This window comes from Dipodomys merriami, unplaced genomic scaffold, assembly GCF_024711535.1.
Source record: "Dipodomys merriami isolate MVZ:Mamm:240054 unplaced genomic scaffold, mDipMer1.0.p SCAF_78, whole genome shotgun sequence".
Taxonomy (NCBI): domain Eukaryota; kingdom Metazoa; phylum Chordata; class Mammalia; order Rodentia; family Heteromyidae; genus Dipodomys; species Dipodomys merriami.
The window spans coordinates 2094927-2120678 of NW_027206379.1; the positions used below are offsets into that span (position 1 = coordinate 2094927).

The following is a 25752-nucleotide window of genomic DNA, read 5'->3' on the forward strand; positions in this document are numbered from 1 at the left end:
TGCGCACACACATGTGCCTTTATTTGTCCCCCTCCAGGTCCAGGACTACAGGGGGACTCGGGTTTCCTCAGGATTGTGAGCCCCCCTCTCCAGGTCTTCCTCACACACACAACAGTTCTAGACCTATCCCAGATCCTGTGGTCAGCCCTCCCTTCCTCCGGGCACGCACAGGACAGTGGACAGCAATCCTGGCTCTCTGGCCATCGCATGGGGGGAGGGGCGGGGGGCTCTGCCTTTGAGCTGTGCCTGGTATGGGTTGGGTTAGAGAGAATGGGTGAGGGCAGAGGGCAGGGGTGGCAGGGCGGGCACAGAGGTCATGATTTTCTCAGTCTTTATAAAGGCTTTGTGTGTCTTATAGTAGGCGGCCTCGTTGATAAATATGGGGTACATAGTACGGTCTCCCTGGTACAGCACATCCTCCCCACTGAACAACTGAAAGATGGGTGCACCGGGCTGGAGCGGCTCAAAGTCTCGGTCCTGGGAGAAGCCAAGGTTAAAGGTTGCTGGGTGACCATTGTTTGTACCCAGGGAAGCAGGGAAACTTTTACTGATACCCGTCCCCCCAAAAGATGCTCCCTTCCATCCAGCCTTGCCAGCCTACTCTGCCTCTCTCAATCCATCTGAACTGTTGTCACTTAACATTGGTGAAGCAGATGGGCAGAGCTGGCTTAAGGCCCTGAAAGGATGGGTGCTCCCTGCCCCTGAGGGGTTCCCTGACCCAAAATATCCTTATACCTGGCTACAAGATAACCTATCTAACCCCTTGAAAGATGGCTTCAGGGAACAAAGCCAGGGGACTGCACAGGATCCTGTTCCACAGCGCCCCCCGTGGCAGCAGGCAGAGCAGCAGGTGCCAGGCTGCTGCTTCCTCCCCGCCACCCACCCCTCTGACAATCTTAGGCCTGGGGATGTTCATGGACCCGTTTGAATTGTGTCGTGCCATCTCCCCATCCATTCTCCTGCATTCTGCAGGAGGCCCTGGCCTCTTCCTGGGCTCTGAGGACCTCTGGAGCCCCACTGTGCTGGGAACCCCTCCCCAGGGGCTTGTTTTCTGTGACAACCCCAAACTCTGGACCAGCAGGCTCCCCTGCCCAGCACTGACCTGCAACTGGGGGTGCACCATGCCAGCTAAGTCCCCAGCCTCAGTGCGAGGGAAGTCCTCCTCACCAAAATTCTTGTAGACTTCCATTTCAAAGGCAGGAAAGGCAGTGCCTGTGACAGGGGGAGGGGGGTATGGCGGGGAGAAGGGCCTTTCACTCCAGAACTCCAGGAGCCTACCCTTACCCCCAGATCTCAGTTTCCAGCAAATGCCTCCAGAGATCTCACCTTGGTTGAAGAGTTGGATGAAGTCCAGACTGGCAGCCACCAGGGCTCTCATCTGAGAGAATCTGTCTGCCCTCAGCACGCCATGAGGCTGGGGGCCCAGCTCCAGAGCTGGGGACAGGAGGGGAGCAGTCAGTCAGGAGACCTAGCTTGGTGCAGGCCCCAGGCTTCCGTCCTGGGCCCTGGGAGGCCTTGCCCTGCCCCACCACCTCCTCTCCAGGCCCCGCCCCCAGGCCCCACCCACTCTGCACACCCACCCATTCCAATCTTAGCCACTGAGTCCAGATTGAAGGTCTCCCCAGAAGGCTGGAGCAGAAAAACCCGGCAAGGCAGCTCCAGGCTCCGTAGCTGGGAGCAAGAGAGACAGGTGAAGGCCTCAAGCCTACTTGGGAGGGGAGACTGAGGCAGGAAAGAGACTGTTTCCTCTGTTAAGGGGACTTGGGCCGGAGTGACGGGCCCCAGGCCAGGCAGAGGCTGCTCAGGGGCTGCCCCTGTCCTGCAGGCTCCGCCCCTCTCCTCGCTCTCCCTGCCCTCCGAGGACCCTGAGCCGGGGAGGGGCTACCTGCAGGTAGCGGCACATGTGCATGGCAAAGACGCTGCAGTTGGCCTTCGTTATGATGCAGGCTCCCATGTTGGCGGTGGTGTTGTGCAGGTCCAGGGTGAAGTCGAAGGCCTGGCCCGAGGCTTTGGGCCCCAACTGCTGGTTCAGCTCTCGGGCCCTTGTCACCTCATATGGCTCATCCGGGGTGGCCTTGGAGCTGGGGGGGGCGGGCGCCCAAGAGGGTCAGTCTTCACTAGTTTAACTGGGGGATGGGAAGCCTCAGGCTGCTGGCAGGACCCACCTGTCCCCCAACTCAGTGCAGCTGCCTCTCCCGGCTCACAGCCATCATTGGCTCCCCGAAAGTTCAGGCTCAGTGGCTGGCGGCTAGCCAGCCCTCTCCTGGCTGTCCCGCCCCACACTTCCCAGGCTCCGTGTTGGTCTGGCGGCCTCTGCCCTCTCCAAGTCCTCCACTGGAAATCTTTTCTCACCTGGGCTAACTTCTCGCTTCTGGGCTTGGCTGAGGCACTGCCTCCTCCAGGAAAGCCTCCCTGACTGCACCTAGCTGGGTAGGATGGTCTGTAGCCTTCCACCCCCAGCTTTGTCTCCTGGTATTTGATGGCTGAGTTCCCCCGTTCCCAATCAACGGAAGCTATGCCTCAGTCTTATTCCCCATTCACAGGACAGGGAAACAGTTTGCGAGGCTGATCTGAGGGAAACTGCGTCTGGGGACAATGGAGGGGCCTGGCCCAGCATGTAGTCCGGAAAGCCTTCTTGGAAGAGGTGACATTGGTCTGGACTTCTCTAACCTGAGAGGGAGAACTGGGCGGTGTGGGCCGAGGTGTGAGTTCAGGGGAGGTTGGGGTGGGGTCCCCCCCCCCCACCGGGCACTCACTTGAGGAAGGTGCTGGTGAAGCTGCGGTTGAGGTCTTTGTGCACATAGCGGCGGCAGATGGCTGAGGCCTCGGGGTTGGCGAGGATGGGGATGGCGGAGAAGCTGGGTCGCTTCAGCTCCTCGGGGCACCGCAGCCAGTGCCGGGCCAGGAACACGCCACACAGCTCATCGCCGTGGGTGCCCCCAGTCACAGCCACGCGGAGCAGGGGCTCCTGGGGCGCAGGCAGCCAGGACATCGCCCTGCGAGGTGGACAGCGGGTGGTTGGGCACACGCGGAGCCTGGCACAGACTCAGGGCTCGGTGCTCAGAGCCCGATGGTGGTGCGCTGGGAAGGGGGGTCGGGGGGGGAGGGCGGGGAGGAGGGCTGAGGAGTCCAAGCTGGCAGGACGGGCACGTGTGGAACCAGGGAATGCTTCCAGCTGTGTCCCACCCTTGTGCTCAGAAGTCCCCATGCATTTGTCCCACCTGGTGCCTGAGGCCTCTTCTAGAAGCTTCCATAGGCCAAGCTCTGCCCTCTAACTTACTGTAAAGATCTGGCTTTCCTTACTCCTTTCAGAGGGATGCTTCTCTCTCCTGTGCCAAAAAAGAGGGGCGCAGACATTCAGGGTTAGACTTGCCCAGGTGCACCCCCAAAGCAGGAGGCCTGTGTTCCCCCTGTCCAGCCTATGGCTCCTCAGAGCCGCTGTGCCATCTTTGGACAACGTACCTGTGGATGTAGGCCTGGGCTTCCCTGGGCCAGGACTGCAGCGTAGGCCGCATTTTATGGGTCCAGAGCTGGCGGCAGAGGGAAGGGAACCGCCCATGGAGGCAAAGGTCACAGCGCCAGGCTCCACCCACCCAGCTCTGAGTACCACAGTTACTGTGGGCAGGTTTCCATTCTCGCTTCTATCCCCTCCCGGTCCCCCTGCTCCTCTGCTGGAGAATGCCTAAGCCCGGCTCCCAACAGCCAAGCACACTTAAAGCAAAGGTCCATTTTAATGTGGCTCATGCCTATAATCGTAGTTACACAGGAGGCTGAGATCTGAAGATCAAGGGTCAAAGCCAGTCCAGGCAGAAAAGTTCATGAGACTCCTATCTCCAACTAATCTGGAAATGGAGGGACAGCTCAAGTGGTAGAGCACCAGCCTTGAGTGAAAAGAGCCAGAGAGAGCGTGGGGCTCTAAGTTCAAACCCCAGCACTGGTGTAAAATTTAAAAAAGAAAAAAACCCAGAATGTTTGCAACAAAAGCTCCAATCATGCTTCACTCCTGTCCCAGTTTTCCACAGGCTCCACGGAGGCTTCTTCCTGGCCCTTGGGCTCCAAGTTCATGCTATTGTTACAATAAAGACTGTGCTGGGCTGGGAAGGTGGCTTAGTGGTAGAGTGCTTGCCTAACATACATGAAGCCCCGGGGTTCGATTCCTAAGTATCTTATACAGAAGTGGGGCTGTGGCTCAGATGGTAAGGTACTATCTTTGAGCAAAAGAAGGTCAAGGACAGTGCCCAGATCCTGAGTTCAAGCCCCAGGACTGGCAAAAAAAAAAAGGACTGGTGCTCTACCACTTGAACCACAGCTCCACTTCTGGCTTTATGGTGGTTAATTGGAGAAAGAGTCCCACGGAGTGGCGCTGTAGCTCAAGTGGTAGAGCGCTCGCCTTGAGCTGAAGAGCTGAGGGACAGCGCCCAGGCCCAGAGTGCAAGCCCCACGACCGACCAAAAAAAAAAAAAAAAAAAAAAGAGTCCCACGGGCTTTCCTGCTGGGCTTTCCTCATATCTCAGCCTTCTGAGTAGCTGGGATTACAGGCATGAGTACCTGGCTTGAGCATCACTTTAAACAAATGTTGCATTTCCTCAGATGCTCCCTCCAGCCTCCTCTCCTTCCTGACCAACAGGAATCTTTTTTTTTTTTTTTTGGTCGTGGGGCTTGAACTCTGGGCCTGGGCGCTGTCCCTCAGCTCTTCAGCTCAAGGCTAGCACTCTACCACTTGAGTTACTGCACCACTTCCAGTTTTCTGAGTGCTTTATTGGAGATAAGAATCTCACAGCCTGGGACTGGGAAGGTGGCTCAGTGGTAGAGCGCTTGCCTTGCATGCATGAGGCCTTGGGTTCGATTCCTCAGCACCACATAAGAAAAAAGAAAAAAGCTGGAAGTGGCGCTGTGGCTCAAGTGGTAGATAGCTAGCCTTGAGCTGAAGAGCTGATGGACAGTGCCTGGGCCCAGAGTTCAGGCCCCACAACCGGACCCTCCCCACAAAAAAAAATAAAAAAATAAAAAAGAATCTCACAGCCTTTTCTGCCAGGACTGGCTTTGAACCTGGATCCTCAGATCTCAGCCTCCTGAGTAGCTAGGATTACAGGCGTGAGCCTTGAGCGCCTGGCTTGCAACAGGAATCATTTTATCAAAAGCTTTTGTCTCAGATTGGATGTCATTCTTCAAGATAATTCTTGCTTCTTTCACAAGGTGTACTGACCACTTTTGAGTCAGTGGGCCAGGTCAGAGGTAAAGAACTTCCAAGAAGGGGTGCCTATGTGTTTTCAAAATATTCAATTCCTGTCTATTTTCTATGCTCCATTTTCCCTTATCCACTTTGTCTCAGACCCACTACAGATGGGGAAACTGAGGCTCTGGTAGGAAGCAGGGCTGGAATTGAAATCCAGGGCTGCCCTGCCTGACTCCTTAGGAAAATCCAGGTGAGATCCATGCCCCCCTCCCCGAGGGCTGACCCTCCCAGGGGTCCAGCTGTCTGCTGGCAGGAGCCAGTGAGAGTCCAGAGGCCACTGCACCAAACAGGGCGGTGAACCCTGGGTCCTGGTTACCCATTGCCTAGTAGATTCTAGAACTTGGGACCCTGAGGTTGGGCACTGGGTCCAGACATACTGAGTTCTTCACACTGAACTTGAGTCTCTTCCAGATGTAGACAGGCAAGCTAGCCCCAGGGGATCTGTGCATTTAGGCTGTGTCATCATTCCCATGAACTGCAGGACTAGCTTTGGCCCCGGGGGTCTAAGTGCTCATTGCTGGGATGCCTTGTTCTGGTAGCCATCTCTTTTGTCCATCGTGGGGTTTGAACTCAGGGTCTGGGTGCTATCCCTGAACTCTTTTGCTCAGAGTCTGGGCACTGTCCCTGAACTCTTTTGTTCAAGGCTAACACTCTACCACTTTGAGCCACAGCGCTGCTTTTGGTCTTTGAGTGGTTAATTGGAGATAAAAGTCTTACCAGGACTTTTCTGCCCAGGGGTTTTGTACTGTGGCTTTGTACCGTGAGCCTCAGATTGCCCCTACTTCCCACTGAAGCAACAAGGAGATCAATAGAAATAGTTTTTAGGCAGAGCTTACCTTGAACTGGTTAAGAGTAGAAGTTTGACAAGTAAAAAACTTATAGGAATTATTTATTCCACTGTGGGTCGGACTAAGTGGTAAAACTTAATAATAGTTAATTTGTTGACATGACCATAGTTTTAACAAACAGCAACTGGGGGCTGGGAAGGTGGCTCAGTGGTAGAGTACTTACCTTGCATGCCCTGGGTTTGATTCCTCAGCACCACACAGACAGAAAAAGCTGGAAGTGGTGCTGTGGCTCAAGTGGTAGAGCACCCGCCTTGAGCTGAAGAGCTGAGGGACAGTGCCCAGGCCCAGAGTTCAGGCAACAAAACAGCAACTGATTAAACAACCTAGTTAATTTTTAACTGATCGTAGTGGTTAAGGATACTAATTAAGATTGAAATCATTGTCAACTTTGTATCTAAGGTAGCTTACATACTTGGGAAACAGACATCAGACAGTGGAAAAATAGCATTGGAGTTAAAAGGTGTTCATTTGAAGGGCCTTGTCATAAATAAACACAAGTGAATTTTGGTTTAGTTACCACTTAAGTTTCACTAAAAACTTGAAAAACTAAATAGTACTTTTGTGGATGGACATAAAGAATGAGATTCTGGTTTTACATCATTGTATTAATCTTGACCTTATCTAAATCACAGCTAATGTATTACATACCAACTTTACTCACACCTTCTATCTTTCAAGACATACTCATACCATCTGCTACTTACTTGAAAATTCTGGGGTTTGTCTTAATTTCTCCCTTTTTCCATTTTGGAACAAACATTTTGAAAGATTAAAAATTAGAGTTACATTTTACAATTGCTAACTGCTGATTTTGCTTTTGTAAACTTGCTTGCACTAGCACCAACCCCCTCCCTGGAAATAAGGAATTGGGTAAAAATCTCAAAGTCCAGATATTGGCCCCAGGACAAGGTCTATAGTCGTAAATAAAGAACAAACAAGTACGTTTTCTTTTTAGTCCCTGTTCAGGAATTCCCCAAATGGGACCCCGAGATAACGACCATCTGGCAGGACTAGTGGATGTGAACTCCCCTAACAGTGGGACCTTGAAATTAACGACCCTCTGGCAGGGAGAACCTGACAAAGAACCTGACACATTCCAGACCACTCCCCCCGCCCCCCCCCAGGATCGGATATAGTGGCTATCTGGCAACCACTTCTCCTAAATTACCCTAGAAGTACCCTCTAATTAATTTAGAGCACAATAGCTCGCTAGCCTGACCAATTATTAGCCCCAGCCCTTCCACCCGCCCCTTTGTACTGCGTCAATAATTTTACAAAGAGTGTTACTAAATTTCCCGCGTGGCAAAGTGATTGTTGGTGTATATGGTGACCTTTAATTGGACCAATCACGGGACGCTTTGTGTTATGCATTAATCTTGTGGTTTTTGTCTTTAAAAAGGCTTGTAACCGCTGCGCGGGACTCTCTCCCTTTCCGAGGCAGAGTCCGTTTGCGCAAACGTCAAATAAACTCCTCTTGCTTGTTGCATCTCCCGGCCTGGAGTCTGAGTTTCTGGGGCACCCTCCCGTTGATGAAAGTATCCTAGGGACTAGAGTCTTTCATTTGGTGCATTGGCTGGGAAACCGGCGCCCCCATACCCCAAATTCCAGGACCGGTAGGAGGTAAGATAGACTGTATTTGGACCAGTGGAGGAGGCAGACGTGCCCTGAGACCCCTGGTCACACCCTGGAGTCCTCTGGGGTGATTTGGAGGAAGGAGAGACCCGAGTGTCTCTTTGTCCCGGGGAGTTGAGGCGCGGCCGGCCGCTCCCCATTTGTAGTTTGCTTCCTCATTTGCAGCTGCCGCGCGGCGTTTGTCTGGTTCTGTCTGTCTCTGTTTAGTGTTACTTGTTTTTAGTGTGTGTTTTGTATTCTCTATAGAGATGGGACAACAAGTGAGTCCACTCCCAGGACACCCCGAGACCTTGTCCTAGTTCGTTTAAAAACAAAAAACAAAAACTGCTGGTTCTGTTTTTGTAACTTGCTTGTTTGTCAATTATGAAACTGCCACTGACCACATGCAAGTGGCCCCAGTTAGATCTCAGCCTTGGGCCTTGGCTCAGGGGGTCTGAGCATGGGGGAGAACCTGTCAGTCTGAGGGGATGGCCGCTAAGGATTTTTTTTTTTCCCTTGCCCCAAGATGACTGGGAATTCTCCTCCGCCTTGGAAGGCCCCTGGGTCAACATCTGCAGGAATCTAAAAGAAAAATCCTCCGGAGGTGAGTAGGGGGGTTGAGTCCCCTGGTAAGTGAATGGTGGTGAGATGTCGCCCCATTCACTGAGACCTGATTTTGTCTTTGTGGCCACTTGTTTGTCTTGTTTACTTTAGTGTGTGTGTTTATGTTTTCTGGGGTAGGGAAGTTCTGGGTGAGTGTGGCAGGCTCACCCAGCAGACTCTGCATTCAGCTTGCTGAGTGGGAGCAGCACAGAGTTCCGGTAGAGATAAACTGGGGCCCATTAGTCCCCAACTCAGCCTTCAGTTCTTGTCTAGTTCTGTTTTAGAATTGGTACCAGTTTTAAATGTGGATCCTTGGTTTTCGTGTTTATCTGTGTTTTTGTTATTTATTTATTTGAACATCTCTGGGAAAATAAAAGTTCCAGCCTCCCACTGGGCTTGGTCACAGACCTGCTAAGTTCCCCCCCTTGTGTTACAGCAGCCAAGAGGCAGGGCATGGACAAGCCTCAGGCTGCACCTTCTCCCAGTGGAGGCTGCTGGAGGAGAGGCGAGGGTGTAAAAGGTTGTGAGCCTGGTCTGGACTTTCAGCTGCTCCAGACAGCTTAACAATTTGTAAAGTGCTCTTGTCAAAACTGGGTAAAAATCAGGCCAGTTTAGTTTCAGGTGATCCCTCCCACCCCCAGCCTTCTTCTGACAGAAGGGATTCAAAAGACTAATTAGTGAATTGCCTTGCTAAACAAGCAAGCTCTGGGAAAATGGAGCCCAACAAAGGTACCTAGTTTAAAAGAAATAGTCTTAAATTTTTGTTTAAAAACTTTAAATAATGTACGTACAACTGATTTTGATTTTTGCGCACATTAAGATCTGTGTGAGTGTTTTGTGTGGGTTTGTGAACATGTTCAAAGATAAGAATTGTCAGCATGCTGTAACAGTTGGGTGAGTTTAAATTTAAAATTCAAAAGGTTATGAGGTTTGGACATTACCAAAAATTAAAAAAAATCTTCACATTGTTTTAAATGGCTTTTTAAAGATTCTTTAACTTGCAACTTAGAAAATCTGATATTTTAAAAACTAATATTTTAAAATGCATAAGACTGTTTATACTGTAATCGAGTTACCTGGCTTAACAAAAATATATTGGCAGTTTGGGATTTAGTCCTCTTGGCTAAAATTTGGGGATAAATATTAGAAATTTAAATGTAAAGGTTAGTTTAACACTGTCAAAGATGTTACTTGTTCTGTCTGTCTAAAACTGTGTATTTCATTCGAGAACCAAGAGATAAGAAAAGGGAAAACTAGAAGCCAACAGAAGACCTATCTTTAACTTTCCTCTTTCTTCATATTTCCTGATCTCCTTACTGCTAACTCTTTTTTTTTCTTTTGGTCAGTCACGGGTCTTGAACTCTGGGCCTGTGCGTTGTCCCTCAGCTCTTCAGCTCAAGGTGAGTACTCACCACTTGAGCTACAGGCACTATATGTCTGTCTGTCTGTCTGTCTGTCTGTCTGTCTGTCTGTCTGTCTGTCTCTCTCTCTCTCTCTCTCTCTCTCTCCTTGGTCTCCTTTTTCCTTCCTTCCCAGGGGCTTTCTGAAAGCCTACTTTCTATGGCTGAACAGCAGCTGGAGTGTGACCCAGAGCCCTCTGCTCCTGCTACCCCACTACCATGTAAGGGAGGCTGGGTCTTGACCTAGGCCTATATTGACTTGAATGGTAAACTCAGTTGTAAGACCACTGGAAATCTCTCCTTCGCTCCCTCCCCTGCCCCCCCCCTCTCATGGCCTCCAGACCAGAAATCATTTGCCACCCGATCAACTACATTCAACCCCCTCCCTCTGGGCATTGCGAGGTAAGGGTCCCAGTTTCTTCTTGAGAGTCCCAGAGGGTCCCAGAGACCACCGCCTCTAACTGACTGGTTTTGGGTGACTCCCAGCCACTCAGGAGAGGATCCTGACAGCCTTGAATGCATATCCAAGTTCTTGGCTCTCTCCTTTCCTCGCTGTCACCCAGGGGTCTGGCTTGTAAGGACATGGGCTTAGCCATCTTTCCAGCTGACTGCCCTGTGGCTTGTGTCCTGGAGAGTAAGATGGCTGGGTCCCGGGGACCCCTCCACGTTTGCATAAAAATTTGGCCTCAGTATCGATTAGACAATCAGAACGGCTTGGAAATTTGGTCTCAGAACCGTTTGGATAGTCTCAAGCACTGAACTAAATATGGCACTTTTGACCCCACATTCCTCCAACACAATGGCACGTGGTCACGGGACAGGATAACGTGGGGACTCGTGGCCGGGTGAGGGCAGCTCTGAAACACCATCATTAGAAACAGAGGAGCGCCATCTTTGCTTCAAAGAGAGACAACAGGATGCGTTCCTTCCTGAGGGATGCGTTCCTTCCTCCAAGAATTAACACTTATCTGACAGGGCATATGCCTTCTTGAGAAAATTGCTTCCCCAAATTTAAGCAACCTCCTACCCAACATTAACAGGGCACCTTCCTTATCTCAAGGATAAGGATCTGTTCTATGGCAGTGCCCAAAACATCCAGAAACTCAGAAAAGTAACACCAGGAGTCATAGAGCAAAGACAAAGCACCTATCTTTGTATAACTTTGAAGTCAGATCCCTCCCTTTACCATATAAATACCCCTAACACCAAAGAGCTGTGTGTTTCTCTCTTTCTCTCCCCCTCTTTCTCTCCCCCTGTTGAGTGTTCTCCTGCCTTTCTGTTTGTCGGGGTTTTTTTGGTCAGTAGTGGGGCTTGAACTCTGGGCCTGAGTGCTGTCTCTCAGCTCTTCAGCTCAAGGCTAGTGCTCTACCACTTGAACTACAGCGCCACTTCCAGTTTTTCTGGTGGTTTATTGGAGACAAAAGTTTCACAGACTTTCCTGCCTGGGCTGGCTTCGAATCGTGATCCTCAGATCTCAGCCTCCTGAGTAGCTAGGATTACAGGCGTGAGCCACCGGCGCCCTGCGTTTGTCTGCTTTTTGTCTGTTGGTCTGGTTGCCTGTTTGTTTTACTTATTCAATAAAGCTCCACCAAGTTTTCTTACTATCACAACTTGACCAGAAATTCTTTTCTGCTATCAAAGTCAAGGACTCTAAGTAAATAGTCCCTAGTTTTAAAGGGAAACTTTATTAACCCTCACCTACATCTGGTGACAGTCCGAGGTTCCCTATCCAAAGCTTTTTTTACTTTGAACAAACTTATCCTTGTTCCCATGGCCCACTGACTGCCTCCCCGGAGACCCTCCTGGTTCTCAGGAGAATTTCACCTCTGACCTTATCTGAAAGTGCAGTACTACCAGTGCCAGGGCCCCTACACAAAATCCCAAATGGAACAACTTGAACTGTAAGTCCTAAACAGGACAGTTTGGACAAAAAATCCCCAGCAGGACAAGACAAAGAGATTCTTAAGAGTCTCACCCTAGCGTGCATACACACCTCCAGCCCTCCCTCTGCCCGCTCTGTTTCTCCAACCTTGCTCAGTGTTCCTTGGAGCCCGTCTGCAGCCCTCACTGAGCCTGCTCTGGTCTGCTGAGGTCTCTGTCTCCTTGCTCTCCTTTCATCTGCTCCATCTTTCCTAACCCTCATGACTCTGTTTGCTAACAGACTCCCCAATTTGGCCTCTTAAAGTGTGGCTTCTCTGTATCCCTCTGATTAGTTCCCATATAACAGCTTCAGACAAGCAAGCTTCAAGAAGCTTCAGAGAAATGGCTGTTCAGGGCTGGGAAGGTGGCTCTGTGGTAGAGTGCTTGCCTAGCATGCGTGAGCACCGGGTTCGATTCCTCAGCACCACATACACAGAAAAAGCTGAAGTGGTGCTGTGGCTCAAAAAACTCAGGAACAGTGCCCAAGCCCTGAGCTCAAGCCCCATAACTGGTACGTGCGTGCACACACACCCAGGCATGCACACACACACACACACACACACACACACACACACACACACACACACACACAAAGGCTGGCTGGGCACCAGCAGCTCACCCCTGTAATCCTAGCTACTCAGAGACTGCGATCTGAGGATCATGGTTCAAAGCCAGCCCGGGCAGAAAGTCCATAAGACTCCAACAAGTCACCAGAAAACCAGAAGTGGTGCTGTGGCTCAAGTGGTAGAGCACTTGCCTTGAGCTGAAGAATTGAGGGACAGCGCCCAGGCCGAGTTCAAGCTCCACGACCGACAAAAACAAAAAAGGTTCGTATCCTCCCTCCCACACCTCTGGAGGGGCGCAAGCTGCCTCTGCCCACTCCTCGGGTGACCTGCCGGCTACTTGCAGGTGACTCTTGGGATCACTTTCCAGGTATGAGTGAGTGTGAGAGTGTGTGTGTGTGTGTGCGCAGTCAATCGCCTGACTCCCTCCCAACAGCTCATGCCAACACGTGTGACACTCGTGGTGAGAGGAAGGTGGGACCGCCGTGCAGGGACAGGCCCGTGTCTCCCATGTGGTCCTGAGGCTGCTGAGGGGCTGGGGTGCTGGGCAGGTTTACATTCCTGTGTTTCTGTTTGTCTCTGTCTCTGTGTGTGTGCTTGTATGCATGTGTCTGTCTGTCTGTGTGCCTGTATGCATGTATGTGTCTCTCTGTCTGTCTTTTTGTCTGGTACTGGGGCTTGAACTCAAGGGCTCCCCCTCTCACCCAAAGCTGGTGCTCTACCCCTTAAGCCACACTCCCCTTCTGGCTTTTTGGAGTTTAATTGGAGATGAGTTTTATGGACTTCTCTCCCCACGCTAGCTTTGAACCTGGAACTCCAAGCCTCCCGAGTAGCCAGGTATCCTGGCCAGTGCCCACAGCACCCAGCGTGTTTGTGTTCCTCAAGGGGCAGGCGTGCTGGCGGCTGGCGGAGGCCAGGCCTGGGGGCGAACCAGGCGGGTGACAGTGGCCCTCCCTTCCCTGAGAAGTGGCCAGATTTGGGAGATGCTGGGAACAGAACAGGCCCAGACACGGGGTGGGGGGGGGCCTGGAGGGAGGAGCAACTGCCAGGTGGTAGAGCAGGGAGAGGTCCTGGCAGGGCCACTGATGTCCACTGGGAGTGTGTTGGAGTGAAGTCCATGGTGGTGGCTAGGGGTGGCCTGACCTGGAGCCTTTGAAGTCCTGCCTTCCACACGTCGCAGCATTGTTCATTCCCAGGCCGGGCCTGGATGTGAGGGCGCTCAGCCTGGCTCTTCTCAGCTCTCACAGCCTGGCTGGCAAGGAAGCGGCGGCGGGACGGCGGCCGCTCTGCCACATCGCCCACCCATGTGCTCCACTCGTTCACCGCCAGACGTCCCAGGCGCTGGGCGATGCTTGCTCTGGCTGGGTACTGTTGTCCCCAGTGTGCTTGGTGTGAGCAAGACACACGTGTACCTTCAAGGGGCTCACTGGGCACGCAAAGGCCTGGGCTCTGTGCTGGGCAGGCGGGAGGGGGTGGGCGTGGACGCTGGTCCCTGGGGGCTGTGTGTTTGTCACTGTGGTAGGAGGTCTGGTCACCATGCAGCGGCCCTCCCCACTGCCAGGCTTGGCATTCTGGAGTCCGTTTACACACCAAGCCGGGCCTCTCTCCCCCTTCTGCCTCCCTGCCGGCCTCACGATAGCCAGTGGCTCTTTCCCTCACGCCAGACCCTCCCTGCCTACTCCTTCCTGGGGGCCTGCGGGCCTGGGGGCCTGGTCTGTGGTGAGAGGAGGTTCACTCCATGTTGTCATTTTTCTTACACACCAGTCTGGACTGTGACCAATGACCACACTGGGCCCAGCATCTGCAGCTGAATCTGACATCGGACCCTACTTGGACCCCATGATTGCTCCCAAATCTGCTAGAGTCAGAACACCAGGACAGCTACCCACTTGTAAGTCTTATCCCTCTCTCCATCCCTCATCCAAACACCTAAACCTCTGTTCACCCACCACCTGACCTCCCCCCCTTCTCTTGCTCCCTTATGTATTCTCCTCATTAATTACCCCTGCCTAGGCTCATAGCAGACATGACTAATCAATTGTACCCTCACTCCTGCCTGGACCCATAGCAGACATGACTAATCAATTGTACACTCCCTCCTACTGACTCCACACACAGCACCAGTGGATGACACACTTCAGGCAGATACCACCAGCTAGCCAGATCTGAGATCAAGAGCAGGAGGTCACTCAGGATAGACAATCGTACCCATCCTCCAGGTGTGAATAGAGCCGTTAGCAACCACTCTGTTTGGAGATCCTATTTATAGATCTGACAAAGGGAGTCCTCTTTAAACAGAGAATGTGTCCATCTTCGGGAAAGGGGGTGTCTGCACCAGACCTAGCTAAGCAGAGAACCGGGAGGCTGCAGAGGGGAGTCTGATATGGAAGGAACTAAACCAGCCGCCCAAAGTTCCTGCCCACCTGGAGGCCCCAGAGGTGAGATCTCTGTATCCTGGACCAGATACCCGCTCTGAAAGGGCAGTTGAGGACATGAGAAGCACTTGGCAAGCCAGGGCAGGTGAGGGGCTGGGCAGCTGTGAGCAGCAGGACCAAGGAGTCAGGCTAGACAGGAGGGCTGCAGGGCCATCACAGAAGGGTGCAGCTCTGGGAGCCCAGGGCCCAGGTGATCAGCTGCTGGTTCCAGGGACTATAGGGCGGGTAGCGGATATCGTTGACCTTCTCCAGGCCGGGGCTGCGCAGCAGGCAGGCGCGCTGGTGGGAGAAGGTGTCGAAGGAGAACTTGCCGTGGTACCTGCCCATCCCGCTGTTGCCTGTGCAGACACAGAGAGGTGAGTGTGAGGCTGGCATCCCACTCCCTGGCAGCCCCCGCAGCAGCCATTGTGTGTGGGCCAGAAGCCCACAGGGAGTTCAGACAGCCAGGCCCTTCTGAGAACCACTTTCCAGACTGGGAAACGGAGGCCCTGCAAGGCTCAGGGCCTGGGTTAAGGTTAAACAGTGAGTGTAGACAGTCGCAGGTCTGAAGTACCAAATCCAAACTTCCAGGGGTGGGAGGCTGAAGGGGGGAAGGGCAGGGACTCACCCACGCCCCCTAGCGGCAGAGAGGGCAGCGTCAAGTAGATGAAGCCCTCGTTCCCGCCGAAGCTGCCGCTGCTGGTGCGTTCCATCACCTCGTTCACTACCTGGGGGAGGAGGGGAGGGCAGGGTGGGGGAGAGCCAAGGTGGGAGGGCAGGGGGTGGGAGCGCCACGGGGCACGGTATCTGCGGTGTTCTCATGGCAGCACCTTCTGTGAGCAGCCCCGGCCCTTGCACCCGGGGAAATACCCCTGAGGGTCAGCCAGGGAAGGCTCGCCCAGGCCCCGAGCAGAACGAGAGTTAGGATGTTGCAGGAAAGTGCAGGAATCTCACTGCAACCGGAGGGCCATGCTGTGGGTGCCAACCTGTGCTGTCCCTCCCCACCCCAATGACACTAAGGAGAATCTTTCCATGGCTCAGGGAAATGCCCAGAGAATCTCTTCCTGCAGATGGAGGCTGACGTGGTCAGGACAGATGGCTGGCCAGCCAGGCACCGCACACAAAGTGTCACCCCGACTCAGGCCTCTGCCAGGTATCCTGGGGCTGCCGTGAGCTCCCAGGCATACGGGGTCAGAGTCACCACGGACACCTCTGCTGCCAGCTGCTGTGCCCGCAGGGTGTCCTCGGCTGGGGACACCACAGCTCGCCTAGGCTTCCAGACCGACCCTTGGGCCTGAATGGGAACCGGGACCCAGCGCTTTATCCTGGGATCTGCCAGCTCTGCTGCGTGACTTGAGAGCCAGGCTCCGGGAGGGGACACTGGCCGCCAGGCTCAGATGAGTGAGCAAGAGTGGAAGAACGCGGAGAAGACCCCGGGGAGCTGTCCATCAGGTGGGAGGGAGGGCAGGGACCTGCAGTCCTGGGAGTGACCAGAGCCCTGTGTCCTCTGCTGCCCCCCTCAGGCGGCGCGCTGACAGTGCACCAGCCCCGCCCGCCCCGCCCCGCAGGCGCACCTGGCTGCTGTTGGAGAAGGCAAACAGGGCCAGAGGCTTCTCCCGCTGGTTGATGAAGTCGATGGCCTCGTCCAGGCTCCTCACGGTCACCAGGGGCAGGATGGGCCCGAAGATTTCCTCCTGCATCACGGGCTCCGTCTCCTGCACGTCCACCAGCACCGTGGGCGCTGTGGAAACGGGCGGCTCAGCCTCCAGGCTGTGGGCGCTGTGCCCCGGGCAGGGCGTCCGCGCCAGGGAGGAGCAGCCTGACCCCCCGACCCCAGGCTGCCAGCTGGGGTCCCGGCCTCAGGGGGCAGCACCAGGTGGCTCAGGGTTTTGAGCCACAGTCTGGGCGCCTGGAGCTGTGGGGTCGGGGTTTGGATGGGAGGAGTCGTGGCTCAGAAGCACAGGGTCTGGGGCGCGGGTGTTCCGGACTGGACTGGGGCGCGGCACCGAGGCCCACACTGGGGTCAGCCGGGGCCCTTGCGTGAAGGGGCCCCGCGGGGGGGGGCGCCTGGCCGGGAGCCGGGCCTCACCGATGTAGCGATCGCTCTCGTCGCTCTGGCCTCCGATGGCCACGCGGCCACAGCGCAGCAGCCCCTGCAGCCGCAGGAAGTGTTTCTGGTTGATGATGCGGCCCAGGTTGGGGGAGCTCTTGGGGTCGTCGCCATAGAAACGGGTGATGGCGCTCTGCAGGGCGGGCAGCAGCCGCTCCCGCGTCTCGGGGCTGCACAGGACGTAGTCGGGGGCCACGCAGGTCTGGCCGCTGTTGAAGTAGCGGAACCAGGCCACGCGGTTGGCCACGGTCTGGGGGTCACAGTCGTCGTCCACATAGCAGGGGTTCTTGCCCCCCAGCTCCAGGGTGATGGGCGTCAGGTGCTTGGCGGCTGCGGCCATGACGATCCGCCCTACGCGAGGGCTCCCTGCGGACGTGGCCAGGAGACCCCATTTTATTTGGTCAAGCCTGATATTGCCCCCCCAACTCTTTCCACAGAGACATTCCCCAGCCAAGGTCCTGCTTTGCTCCACATACTGGCATCCGTCTCCATCCTGACCCCTCCGGGATCCAATCTCCAAGATTGCCAGGAGGCTGGGCCGGCCTGCCCAGGCTGATTGCCCTGGCACTGACAACTTCATTTCCCAAGACGTTCCCTGCCCTTGGCTGCGGCCTCCCCCCTCCCCCTCCTCCCCACGCTCTGCCCTGCGGGGCCGGTACCCTGGCCGGGGAGGTACTCACCTGTGAAGAAGATGTAGTCAAATTGGTGCTCCAGCAGCTGTGAGGTCTCTTGAGGTCCCCCCAGCACCACAGCGAAGCAGCTCTGCAAGGGGGGACGGGAGCCTCAGGGGGCAGGCCGGGACCAGCAGGACCCCCAACACACATACACACACACATACACACGCACACGCACACACACACACACACACACGCACACACATACACACACACACACACACACACACTGGACAGAGGTATGGGGACACTCAGTACTGATGGGCAGAGCAGCCCACCTGGTCCAGGTACTGGGGCAGCAGCTCACACAGCACCTTCTCTGTGCACTTGCTCATTTCTGATGGCTTCAGCACTACGCAGTTCCCTGTGGGGAGAGGGAAGCGGTCTGGGAGGGCCAGGGCACCGCTGGAAGGGTCAGCACCCAGGGCACCCTCGCCTGCGGGACTCTGGCGTCTCTCTTTGGGAAGGCTCTAGGCCTGGGAGGCCTGGGACCCCTCCTCACCCGCAGCGAGGGCCCCCACCAGGGGCATCAGCGTGAGGTTCACGGGGTAGTTCCAGGGGGCTATGATGAGCACCAGCCCGAAGGGTTCCTTCCGGATGAAGGCGGAGCTCAGCTTCGTGAGCTGCGGTGCAGGAGCCGTGGTGAGGTGCCGCTGAGGCCCACCCCGAGTCCCCCCTCCCTCCGGCATGCCAGGGCCCCCAGCTCCTGGACAGTCCTGCGAGGACTTGGTGAGTGGGGAGCAGAGAGGGCCCGGGCCTAGCCGCTCCCCCCACTCCTCCCCCCGCTGCCATCTCCCCCACCCAGCCAGCAGGTCTCACCAAATTGGTGGCCACGTATTCATCCTTCATCCAGGCCCGCAGGTTCTTGAGTGCTAGATCCACCTCGTTCTGGCACTGGATGAGCTCCGAGATGTCTGATTGGAAGGCCGACTGTGGGGGAGGTGGAGAGGACAGGTCAGGCGCATGGCTGGGAAGACACGGAGCCTTGGTGAGGACACGAAGGGGTCTGCACAAGCATGTGAGGATGGTCTCTATCAAGATCATGGGGGTCCTGTGGGAACGGCACACAGACGGCCTGGGCTCTGATTCCAGCCTGTCAGTGCTTAGCGTTGTGGCCCGGGCAAGTGACTTCACACAGAGTGCCTCAGTTTCCCTGTTTGCTGACTGGGGACAGCAATTAAGCCTGCCCGGCAGGGGGGCTGTGTACCTGTCCATCTCACCCTGTCCATGTCACACAACAGGAAAGGGGCTGCTGCATAAATACACCCGAAGAAATCTGAGCACAGCCCGTCAGGTGGGGGACAAGATCCCCCATTGGGGGAGCAGATGCCCAGGAAGGACACAGCACCCTTACCTGCCCCCCCCCTTCCCCACATCCACACCTTGTTCAGGTCCTGGGCCAGCGCCTCCTGCAGCTGCTGCTTGTGGTCCTGCAGGAAGCGGCCCAGGCCCCGCAGCTGCGCAGCCCGGAACTCGGCCGACCGTGTGCGGCCCGCGCGGAAGGCCTCCCGCAGCCGCCGCAGCGTGTCCTCGTAGGGAACCAATCTGCTGGATGGGGCAGAGGAAACGGTGTCAGGGGCTGCTGAGGACCCCTCCAGACACCACAGGACCTGTGACAGCCCATGTGCATCGGTGCACGTCTGAGTGCCTGTGTTCACTCTGTGTGTGCGCGTGTGCGCACATGCACGGGCATGCTTGCACATGTGTGTGTTCTGAGTGTGCGGATGAATGGAGGTGTGTCTGTGTGTCCGTATGTAGATGTCCCAGGAGCCCTGCCTCAGAGCCTCACTGACCCCAAGAGAGTGGGGACTGTGCTCTGGAGGCCATAGCCACATTGCCACCTGTGCCTCCCGGGGCTTGGCAGGTCACTGAGGCAGTGAAGCAGACAGCGCCCTCTACAGGCAGCTCCCACTGTGCAGTGTTCTCTGTGGACATGGCCCTCTATGGGCAGTTCCCTGCTATGCAGTGTTCACTGTAGACAGCGCCCTCTACAGGCAGCGCCCCACTCTGCAGCCTCCACTGTAGACAGCGCCCTCTACAGGCAGCGCCCCACTCTGCAGCCTCCACTGTAGACAGCGCCCTCTACAGGCAGCGCCCCGCTGTGCAGCCTCCACTGTAGACAACGCCCTCTACAGGCAGCGCCCCGCTGTGCAGCCTCCACTGTAGACAGCGCCCTCTACAGGCAGCTCCCCACTCTGCAGCCTCCACTGTAGACAGCGCCCTCTACAGGCAGCTCCCCACTCTGCAGCCTCCACTGTAGACAGCGCCCTCTACAGACAGCTCCCCACTCTGCAGCCTCCACTGTAGACAGCGCCCTCTACAGGCAGCTCCCCACTCTGCAGCCTCCACTGTAGACAGCGCCCTCTACAGGAAGCTCCCTGCTGTGCAGTGTCCACCGTGGATGGGGCCCATCAAACCAACTGTCACTGCCATGTTCCTAGTAGTAATGGGTCAGGCTGATCAGCTAAAGCCCAGCTCAGAGCTGAGGAAGACAGGAGCATGCTCCCAGACACACCTCTTCACATGACAGCTTGACTATCATTCCTGGAATGGGGTCTACATGTTCATGGCCCCTCCAAATCCTGATGGTGGACATAGTGGCTGGCAGGTGTTAGTGAAGGCTGTTCCCTCCTGTCCAACTGGGTGCTCCCCCATAGCAAGACCTGGAGGAACCCACTGGACACCACCAAAGAGGACAGAGCCACTCCCTGCAGGGAATTCCTGCAGGGACAGAGACTGGCAGGGCTGCATTCCTGCAGTCTTCCTTTCCCTTCAATCCAGGAGCTGCATAGTTGGCCTGGAGCTTTCCCAGCCTTCTGGTTCCCAGGCTCTGCCCCAGATGCTCCCATTAGAAATGCCAAACATCAGCTCCAACCAGCACCCTGGACATCCTGAGCACACCAGCCCTGCTCCCTGGAGCCTTTGTGCAGCTGAGTGCTTCAGAGTCTGGGATGCAGGATGACCCCTGAGCCCTCCCAGAACACTGGGCCCAGTGTGGTGACACCTTCCCCTGGAGGCAGCAGCTTGGGGAACCCCAGGCCCTCCCAGGAGTATGCCTGGTGAAAAAGCCTGGGAGCCAGCAGTATCTGTCTGACAACGGAGGGAACATACAGAGGCCAAGGCCACACAGCAGATGGGGTGGGAGAGAATCTGGGCACACCAGCTCCTGCGCCTCATCCAAGCTGCTCTCATTGTTGTTGTTTTTCAGTACTAGGACTTGAATTTAAGGTCTAGTGAGGCAAGCACTCTTACCAGAGAATCATGCCTCTAACCCTGATTTTTTTTTTTTTTTGTGGGTTGTGGGGCTTGAACTCTGGGCCTGAATGCTGTCCTTCAGCTCTTCAGCTCAAGGTGAGCACTCTACCGCTTGAGCCACAGCGCCACTTCTGGTTTTCTAGGGTTTATTGGAGATAAGCGTCTCAAGGACGGGCTGGGAAGGTGGCTCAGCAGTAGAGCGCTTGCCTTGCATGCCTGAGGCCCTGGGTTCAATTCTCAGCACCACATAAGCAAAAAGAAAAAAGGCCAGAAGTGGCGCTGTGACTCAAGTGGTAGAGCACTAGCCTTGAGCTGAAGAGCTGAGGGACAGCGCCCAGGCCCAGAGTTCAGGCCCCACAACTGGACCCCCCCCCAAAAAAAAGAGTCTCAAGGACTTTTCTGGCTGGGCTGGCTTTGAACCGTGATCCTCAGATATCAGCTTCCTAAGTAGCTAGGATTACAGGCATGAGCCACCAGTGCCTGGCTTTCTGGGATTTGTTTTTTGTTTTGTTTTTGTTTGTTTGTTTGGTTGGTTTTGCCAGTCATGGGGCCTGAGCTCTGGGCCTAGGCGCTGTCCCTCAGCTCTTCAGCTCAAGGCTAACATTCTACCACTTGAGCCACAGTGCCACTTCTGGCTTTTTCTGCTTATGTGGTGCTGAGGAATCGAACCCAGGACCTCATGCATGCAAGGCAAGCACTCTACCACTGAGCCACCTTCCCAGCCCTGGGGTTTGTTTGTTTGTTGGTGGTCATGGGGCTTGAACTCTGGGCTTGGGTGCTGTCCCTGTGCTCTTCAGCTTAAGGTGAGCGCTCTACCACTTGAGCCACAGCCCCACTTCCGGCTGTTTTGGTAATTAATAGGGGAGAAGAAACTTTCCTGCCTCAGCTGTCTGGGAACCATGATTCTCAGCCTCCTGAGTAGCTAGTATTATAGGCATGAGCCCTGGGCACTCAGCTTCCAGCTTGTGTGTGTATGTTTAATTAGGAGCTTTTGTTTTTGTTTTTTCTTTTTCTGTTGGTCGTGGGGCTTGAACTCTGGGCCTGGGCGCTGTCCCTCAGCTCTTCAGCTCAAGGCTAGCACTCTATCACTTGAGCCACAGCACCACTTCCATTTTTCTGAGTGGTTTATTGGAGATAAGATTCTCACAGACTGTCCTACCTGGGCTGGCTCTGAACCGAGATCCTCAGATCTTTTTTTTTTTTTTTTGGTCTGTCCTGGGGCTTGAACTCTGGGCCTGGGCGCTGTCCCTGTGCTCTTCAGCTCAAGGTGGGCACTCTCCCGCTTGAGCCACAGCACCACTTTCGGTTTCCTAGTGGTTTATTGGAGATAGGAGTCTCACGGACTTTCCTGCCCATACTGGCTTTGAACCACAATCCTCAGATTTCAGCCTCCTGAATAGCTAGGATTACAGACACGAGCCACCAGCACCTGGCTCTTTCTGGTTATTTTTGACATATAGTCTCACTTACTGCACCACCATGTCAAGCTCTTTGTCAAGATGGGGCTCTCATGAACTTTTCCTCCAGGCTGGTCTTGAGCTACAATACTTCCAATCTCAGCTACCCAAGTAGCTAGGATTATGGGCATGAGCTACAGGAGTCTGGTTTCAAGGCTATCTTGACTCATTTATTACCCATGCAGGGGTCTGGCACCCAGGGCTGGCAGGATGAGAGGCTGGAGGACTGAAGGGCTGGCAGGCTGAATGGCCAGCTGGTGACTGCTGGTGGCTTATCATACAGGCCCTGGCTAGATCTGAATTGCCCATATAACCATGACAAGCCCTCCTACATGAAAAAGACTGTGTGTGTGCATGTGCACATGTGCATGCGTGTGTGTGTGCCTTGTTGCTTAATGAGAGAAGCTCCAAGAAAGGATCCTCAGGCAATCTTGTCTTACCTCACTTAGCATCAGAAAAAGTGCTTGTTCAACCCAACCTAGTCTAGCCTGTTAAGCTCTTACCGGTGTTATAATCTTACAGTATTATTGGTGCACAGACAGACGGACATGGACTGGAATGCCACTTGTCCAACACAAATATAACTATGAACACAATTGGCATGCCTTAGGCTCCAGCAGAGGCCAGCTTGATGACCCTCTGCCAGTCCCCTGAAATAAAAGGCCGGGGGGTGCCTCTCAGAGGGTTGGGTTGTAAATAAAGGACCAGCACCTGCAAAGGCCCCGTGGGGAAGATTTTAAGAAGCAAGCTGCAGCTGGGTCGCTTGACAGCCTGGTAGAAACGATCACACAGGCTACAAATCCACTGTGGAACACAGGTTTGACAGAAAGCAGAGTCTGTGGCCCCAGTGGAGCATCATCCATGGGAAGCTCGCAGGAGCCGAGGGCCAGAGGCCAGTTGAGAATGGGGGCTTCGGCTCTGTCCCTTGTGGGCCCTGCAGTCCTCTCCTGGCACCAACACTGCGGCCATGTGCCCGTGTGCCACCTATCATTTATTCTTATCTCAGCATTTTTCTATAGCTTTCACACTCAACACTGACCTCCACCAAGTCCCCTCTTTCCTGGCAATCCTTGCCAGCCCCCGTCTGTCTGCAGCTGCCTGCTCCTTGAGCCTGGGCACGCCATGGCTTCCTGGTGCTTCCTGGGATCTGTCTGATCACTAAGTGAAGAGACCAGGATCTGCTGACCTGAGACCAAGTGGCAGAGCCGGGGCAGGACGCGTCTGGCTGTCACGCTGTAGCCGCAGCCCCTTGGGCAGTCTGGTCTTCCCCGCTAATGTGACCCCCGCACCCCTCTCCTCCAGGCACTGACTGCTCCAAAGGCCTTTTGCCCCGAGGCCTCTGAGCCCGGTTCCCCACCCTGTGACTCACCCCACGGAAGATGCCGAGTCTGGACCCTTGGTGGACATTCTAGCTGAAGATGCATGAACTCCGCTCCCGTCACACTGCGGCCTCCTTCTCTTCCCAGTAGGCTCCCAGCTCTCATGGGCCCCAGTGGCCACGCCCTGTGGAGGAGTCATGCCGGCTGCTCCGGGGCACCTGGCACAGCAGGGTGAGCTCAGGTCTCCTGATTGAGTTCCACACCTCCCTCCTACGGCGGCCCCGCCTCCCTGACCCAGCTGGTTGGGAACAGGTGGCGCAGGCTGCGCTGGCCACCCTGGCTCCGGCGTGTGCGGGAAGGGCCAGCAGGGACTCACCTGGGAAAGAGAAACTCTCCAGATGGACGGGGTTCAAGAGGAACACCATCGGGACTCTGGCCCCCACAGGCCCGTGCTCAGCCTCTTGCGTCCCTGCCAGGATGAGGACGTCCCTCAGGGTGGTTCCGCCCTTCCCACTCTCACGTGACCTGGGGGCAGAGGAGGGGTCTCCATGGGCAGGAGGGGCCCTCCAGGATTAGAGCATTACTCCTTCATTTGTTTAATTGACTATGTGACCCCAGGCAAGTTGCTCAACCTTTCTGGGCTTCCAGGAGGGAATGCTAACATGTAATTGACATGATTTTGTGTTCCTGGTACAAAATCAGTGTTGTTCTGTGGGTGTGTTTTTTTTTGGGGGGGGGTCCGGTCATGGGGCCTGAACTCTGGGCCTGGGCGCTATCCCTCAGCTCTTCAGCTCAAGGCTAGCGCTCTACCACTTGAGCCATAGCGCCACTTCCGGCTTTTTTCTTATTGCTTATGTGGTGCTGGGGAATCGAACCCAGGGCCTCAGGCATGCAAGGCAAGTGCTTTACCACTGAGCCACCTTCCCATCCCCTGTGGGTGTGTATTTTGGTGTGTATTTCCCTTCCTGGATCCATCCTCCATCCTATCCCCAAGCCTAGAATAGTGTGCCATCCACACCAAGAGCTGGAGAGAGTGTTTTAGCAGATTATGCAGGGTGTGAAATAGCCTTGTTTGTAAATTAGGTCACCAGGAACTCTTAGCCCCAAATCTTTGGCAGGTCCAGTGAAAATGCTAACAAGTCTGAGGCAGGATAGATTAGGGAAAATGAGGCATGGTAAACAGCAGTCAGGAATTTAAAGACTCAAGCTTAAAGCAAATACAGGGAATAGTCATCCAGTTATTTCACTTAAGATCAGGGACCGAAGTGACTCTAGGGGAAAATGAAGCCGGATAAATTAGGAAAAATGAGGCCTGGAGAAGCAAACTCAGAAACAAGGTAGTTAAAAACACAGCAGCTGCAAGAGATAGAAATGAGACTTGACAAGTGGACTACATCAAAATAAAAAGTTTCTGCATGGCTAAGGACATAGTTACTAAACTAGAAAAACAGCCAACAGATTTGGAGAAGATATTTACCAGCAATACATCAGACAAAAGCTTAAGATCCAATATATAAAGGAGCTCAAGAAACTAACTCCTCCCAAACCTAATCAACCAGTCATTAAATGGGCAAAGGCACTAGAGAGAGACTTCTCAGAAGAAGAGGTAAGAATGGCAAAGAAACAGGAGGAATGCTCATTATGCCTGGCCATAAGGGAAATGCACATCAAAACAACCCTGAGATTCCATCTCACCCCAGTTACATTCACCAACATTGTGAATTTGGACAAGAACAAATGTTGGGGGGACTGTGGGGGAAAGCACCCCTACTGCACCATTGGTGGAATGTAAACTAGTACAACCACTCTGGACAGCAGTCTGGAGGATCTTTTAAAAACTAAACATAAACCCTCCCTATGACCCAGGAATACCACTCCTAGGCATCTACACTGAGCATCATGAGCCAGGATATGATAAGGACACCTCGTATCCATGTTCATCGCTGCACTATTCACAATAACCAAGATATGGAAATGACCCAGATGTCCCACAGTAGATGAATGGATCAAAAAAAAATGGTACCGGGCTGGGAAGGTGGCTCAGTGGTAGAGCGCTTGCCTTGCATGCCTGAGGCCATGGGTTCAATTCCACAGCACCACATCAGCAAAAAGAAAAAAGCCGGAAGTGGTGCTGTGGCTCAAGTGGTAGAGCACCAGCCTTGAGCTGAAGAGCTGAGGGACAGCACCCAGGCCCAGAGTTCAGGCCCCACAACTAGACCCCCCCCCAAAAAAAAATGGTACCTACAATTTTGCACAGCCATTATAAAGAATAATATTCTGTCATTTGTAAGGAAATTGATGGAACCAGAACAAATCATGTTAAATGAGGTAAGCAAAGCTCA

At 54.4% G+C, this 25752-nt stretch overlaps 2 protein-coding genes and 1 long non-coding RNA gene across 6 annotated transcripts; 1 reads left to right on the forward strand and 2 right to left on the reverse strand.

Moving 5' to 3' along the window:
* On the reverse strand, nucleotides 1-6269 carry Acy3 (aminoacylase 3). 3 transcript variants are annotated; one of them, XM_070009588.1, is made up of 8 exons: nucleotides 6248-6269; nucleotides 3281-3329; nucleotides 2757-2996; nucleotides 1886-2081; nucleotides 1581-1671; nucleotides 1327-1434; nucleotides 1103-1212; nucleotides 1-477 (listed from the first exon to the last, which is right to left on the reverse strand). In XM_070009588.1, exons 1-8 carry the CDS (start codon nucleotides 6252-6254, stop codon nucleotides 262-264), a joined length of 1017 nt encoding a protein of 338 aa, XP_069865689.1. In that variant the 5' UTR covers nucleotides 6255-6269; the 3' UTR covers nucleotides 1-261. The 3 variants fall into 3 exon arrangements, with proteins under 3 accessions (XP_069865689.1, XP_069865690.1, XP_069865691.1); XM_070009589.1 differs by lacking the exon at nucleotides 6248-6269 and adding an exon at nucleotides 3463-3508; XM_070009590.1 differs by lacking the exon at nucleotides 6248-6269 and having other exon boundaries at nucleotides 3222-3321.
* Nucleotides 6270-7526: 1257 nt separating this feature from the next.
* Nucleotides 7527-24087, forward strand: LOC138818745 (uncharacterized). Its single transcript, XR_011369211.1, has 9 exons — nucleotides 7527-7704; nucleotides 8222-8299; nucleotides 9645-9698; nucleotides 12252-12445; nucleotides 13946-14072; nucleotides 14869-14972; nucleotides 15666-15748; nucleotides 16119-18367; nucleotides 23394-24087. It is a non-coding gene; the product is annotated as an uncharacterized lncRNA (long non-coding RNA).
* On the reverse strand, nucleotides 14459-23534 carry LOC138818744 (aldehyde dehydrogenase family 3 member B2-like). 2 transcript variants are annotated; one of them, XM_070009825.1, is made up of 10 exons: nucleotides 23461-23534; nucleotides 18762-18927; nucleotides 18199-18309; nucleotides 17882-18002; nucleotides 17658-17743; nucleotides 17386-17467; nucleotides 16685-17071; nucleotides 16170-16336; nucleotides 15224-15323; nucleotides 14459-14954 (listed from the first exon to the last, which is right to left on the reverse strand). In XM_070009825.1, exons 1-10 carry the CDS (start codon nucleotides 23496-23498, stop codon nucleotides 14770-14772), a joined length of 1443 nt encoding a protein of 480 aa, XP_069865926.1. In that variant the 5' UTR covers nucleotides 23499-23534; the 3' UTR covers nucleotides 14459-14769. The 2 variants fall into 2 exon arrangements, with proteins under 2 accessions (XP_069865926.1, XP_069865927.1); XM_070009826.1 differs by having other exon boundaries at nucleotides 18762-18924; nucleotides 23461-23520.
* Nucleotides 24088-25752: the final 1665 nt, after the last annotated feature.

What these genes read in the sequence shown, in the direction of transcription:
- LOC138818744 (XM_070009825.1), bottom strand. Translation starts at nt 23,498, where the DNA reads ATGTCCACCAAGGGTCCAGACTCGGCATCTTCCGTGGG. An exon ending in GGTGGGGGCCCTCGCTGCGG is followed by an intron (nt 17,744 to 17,881) that starts GTGAGGAGGGGT and finishes CTCTCCCCACAG; the next exon opens with GGAACTGCGTAGTGCTGAAG. An exon ending in CGAGAGCGATCGCTACATCG is followed by an intron (nt 16,337 to 16,684) that starts GTGAGGCCCGGC and finishes CCGTTTCCACAG; the next exon opens with CGCCCACGGTGCTGGTGGAC.
- Acy3 (XM_070009588.1), bottom strand. An exon ending in ACATGTGCCGCTACCTGCAG is followed by an intron (nt 1,672 to 1,885) that starts GTAGCCCCTCCC and finishes TCTTGCTCCCAG; the next exon opens with CTACGGAGCCTGGAGCTGCC. An exon ending in AGTGGCTAAGATTGGAATGG is followed by an intron (nt 1,435 to 1,580) that starts GTGGGTGTGCAG and finishes TCCTGTCCCCAG; the next exon opens with CTCTGGAGCTGGGCCCCCAG.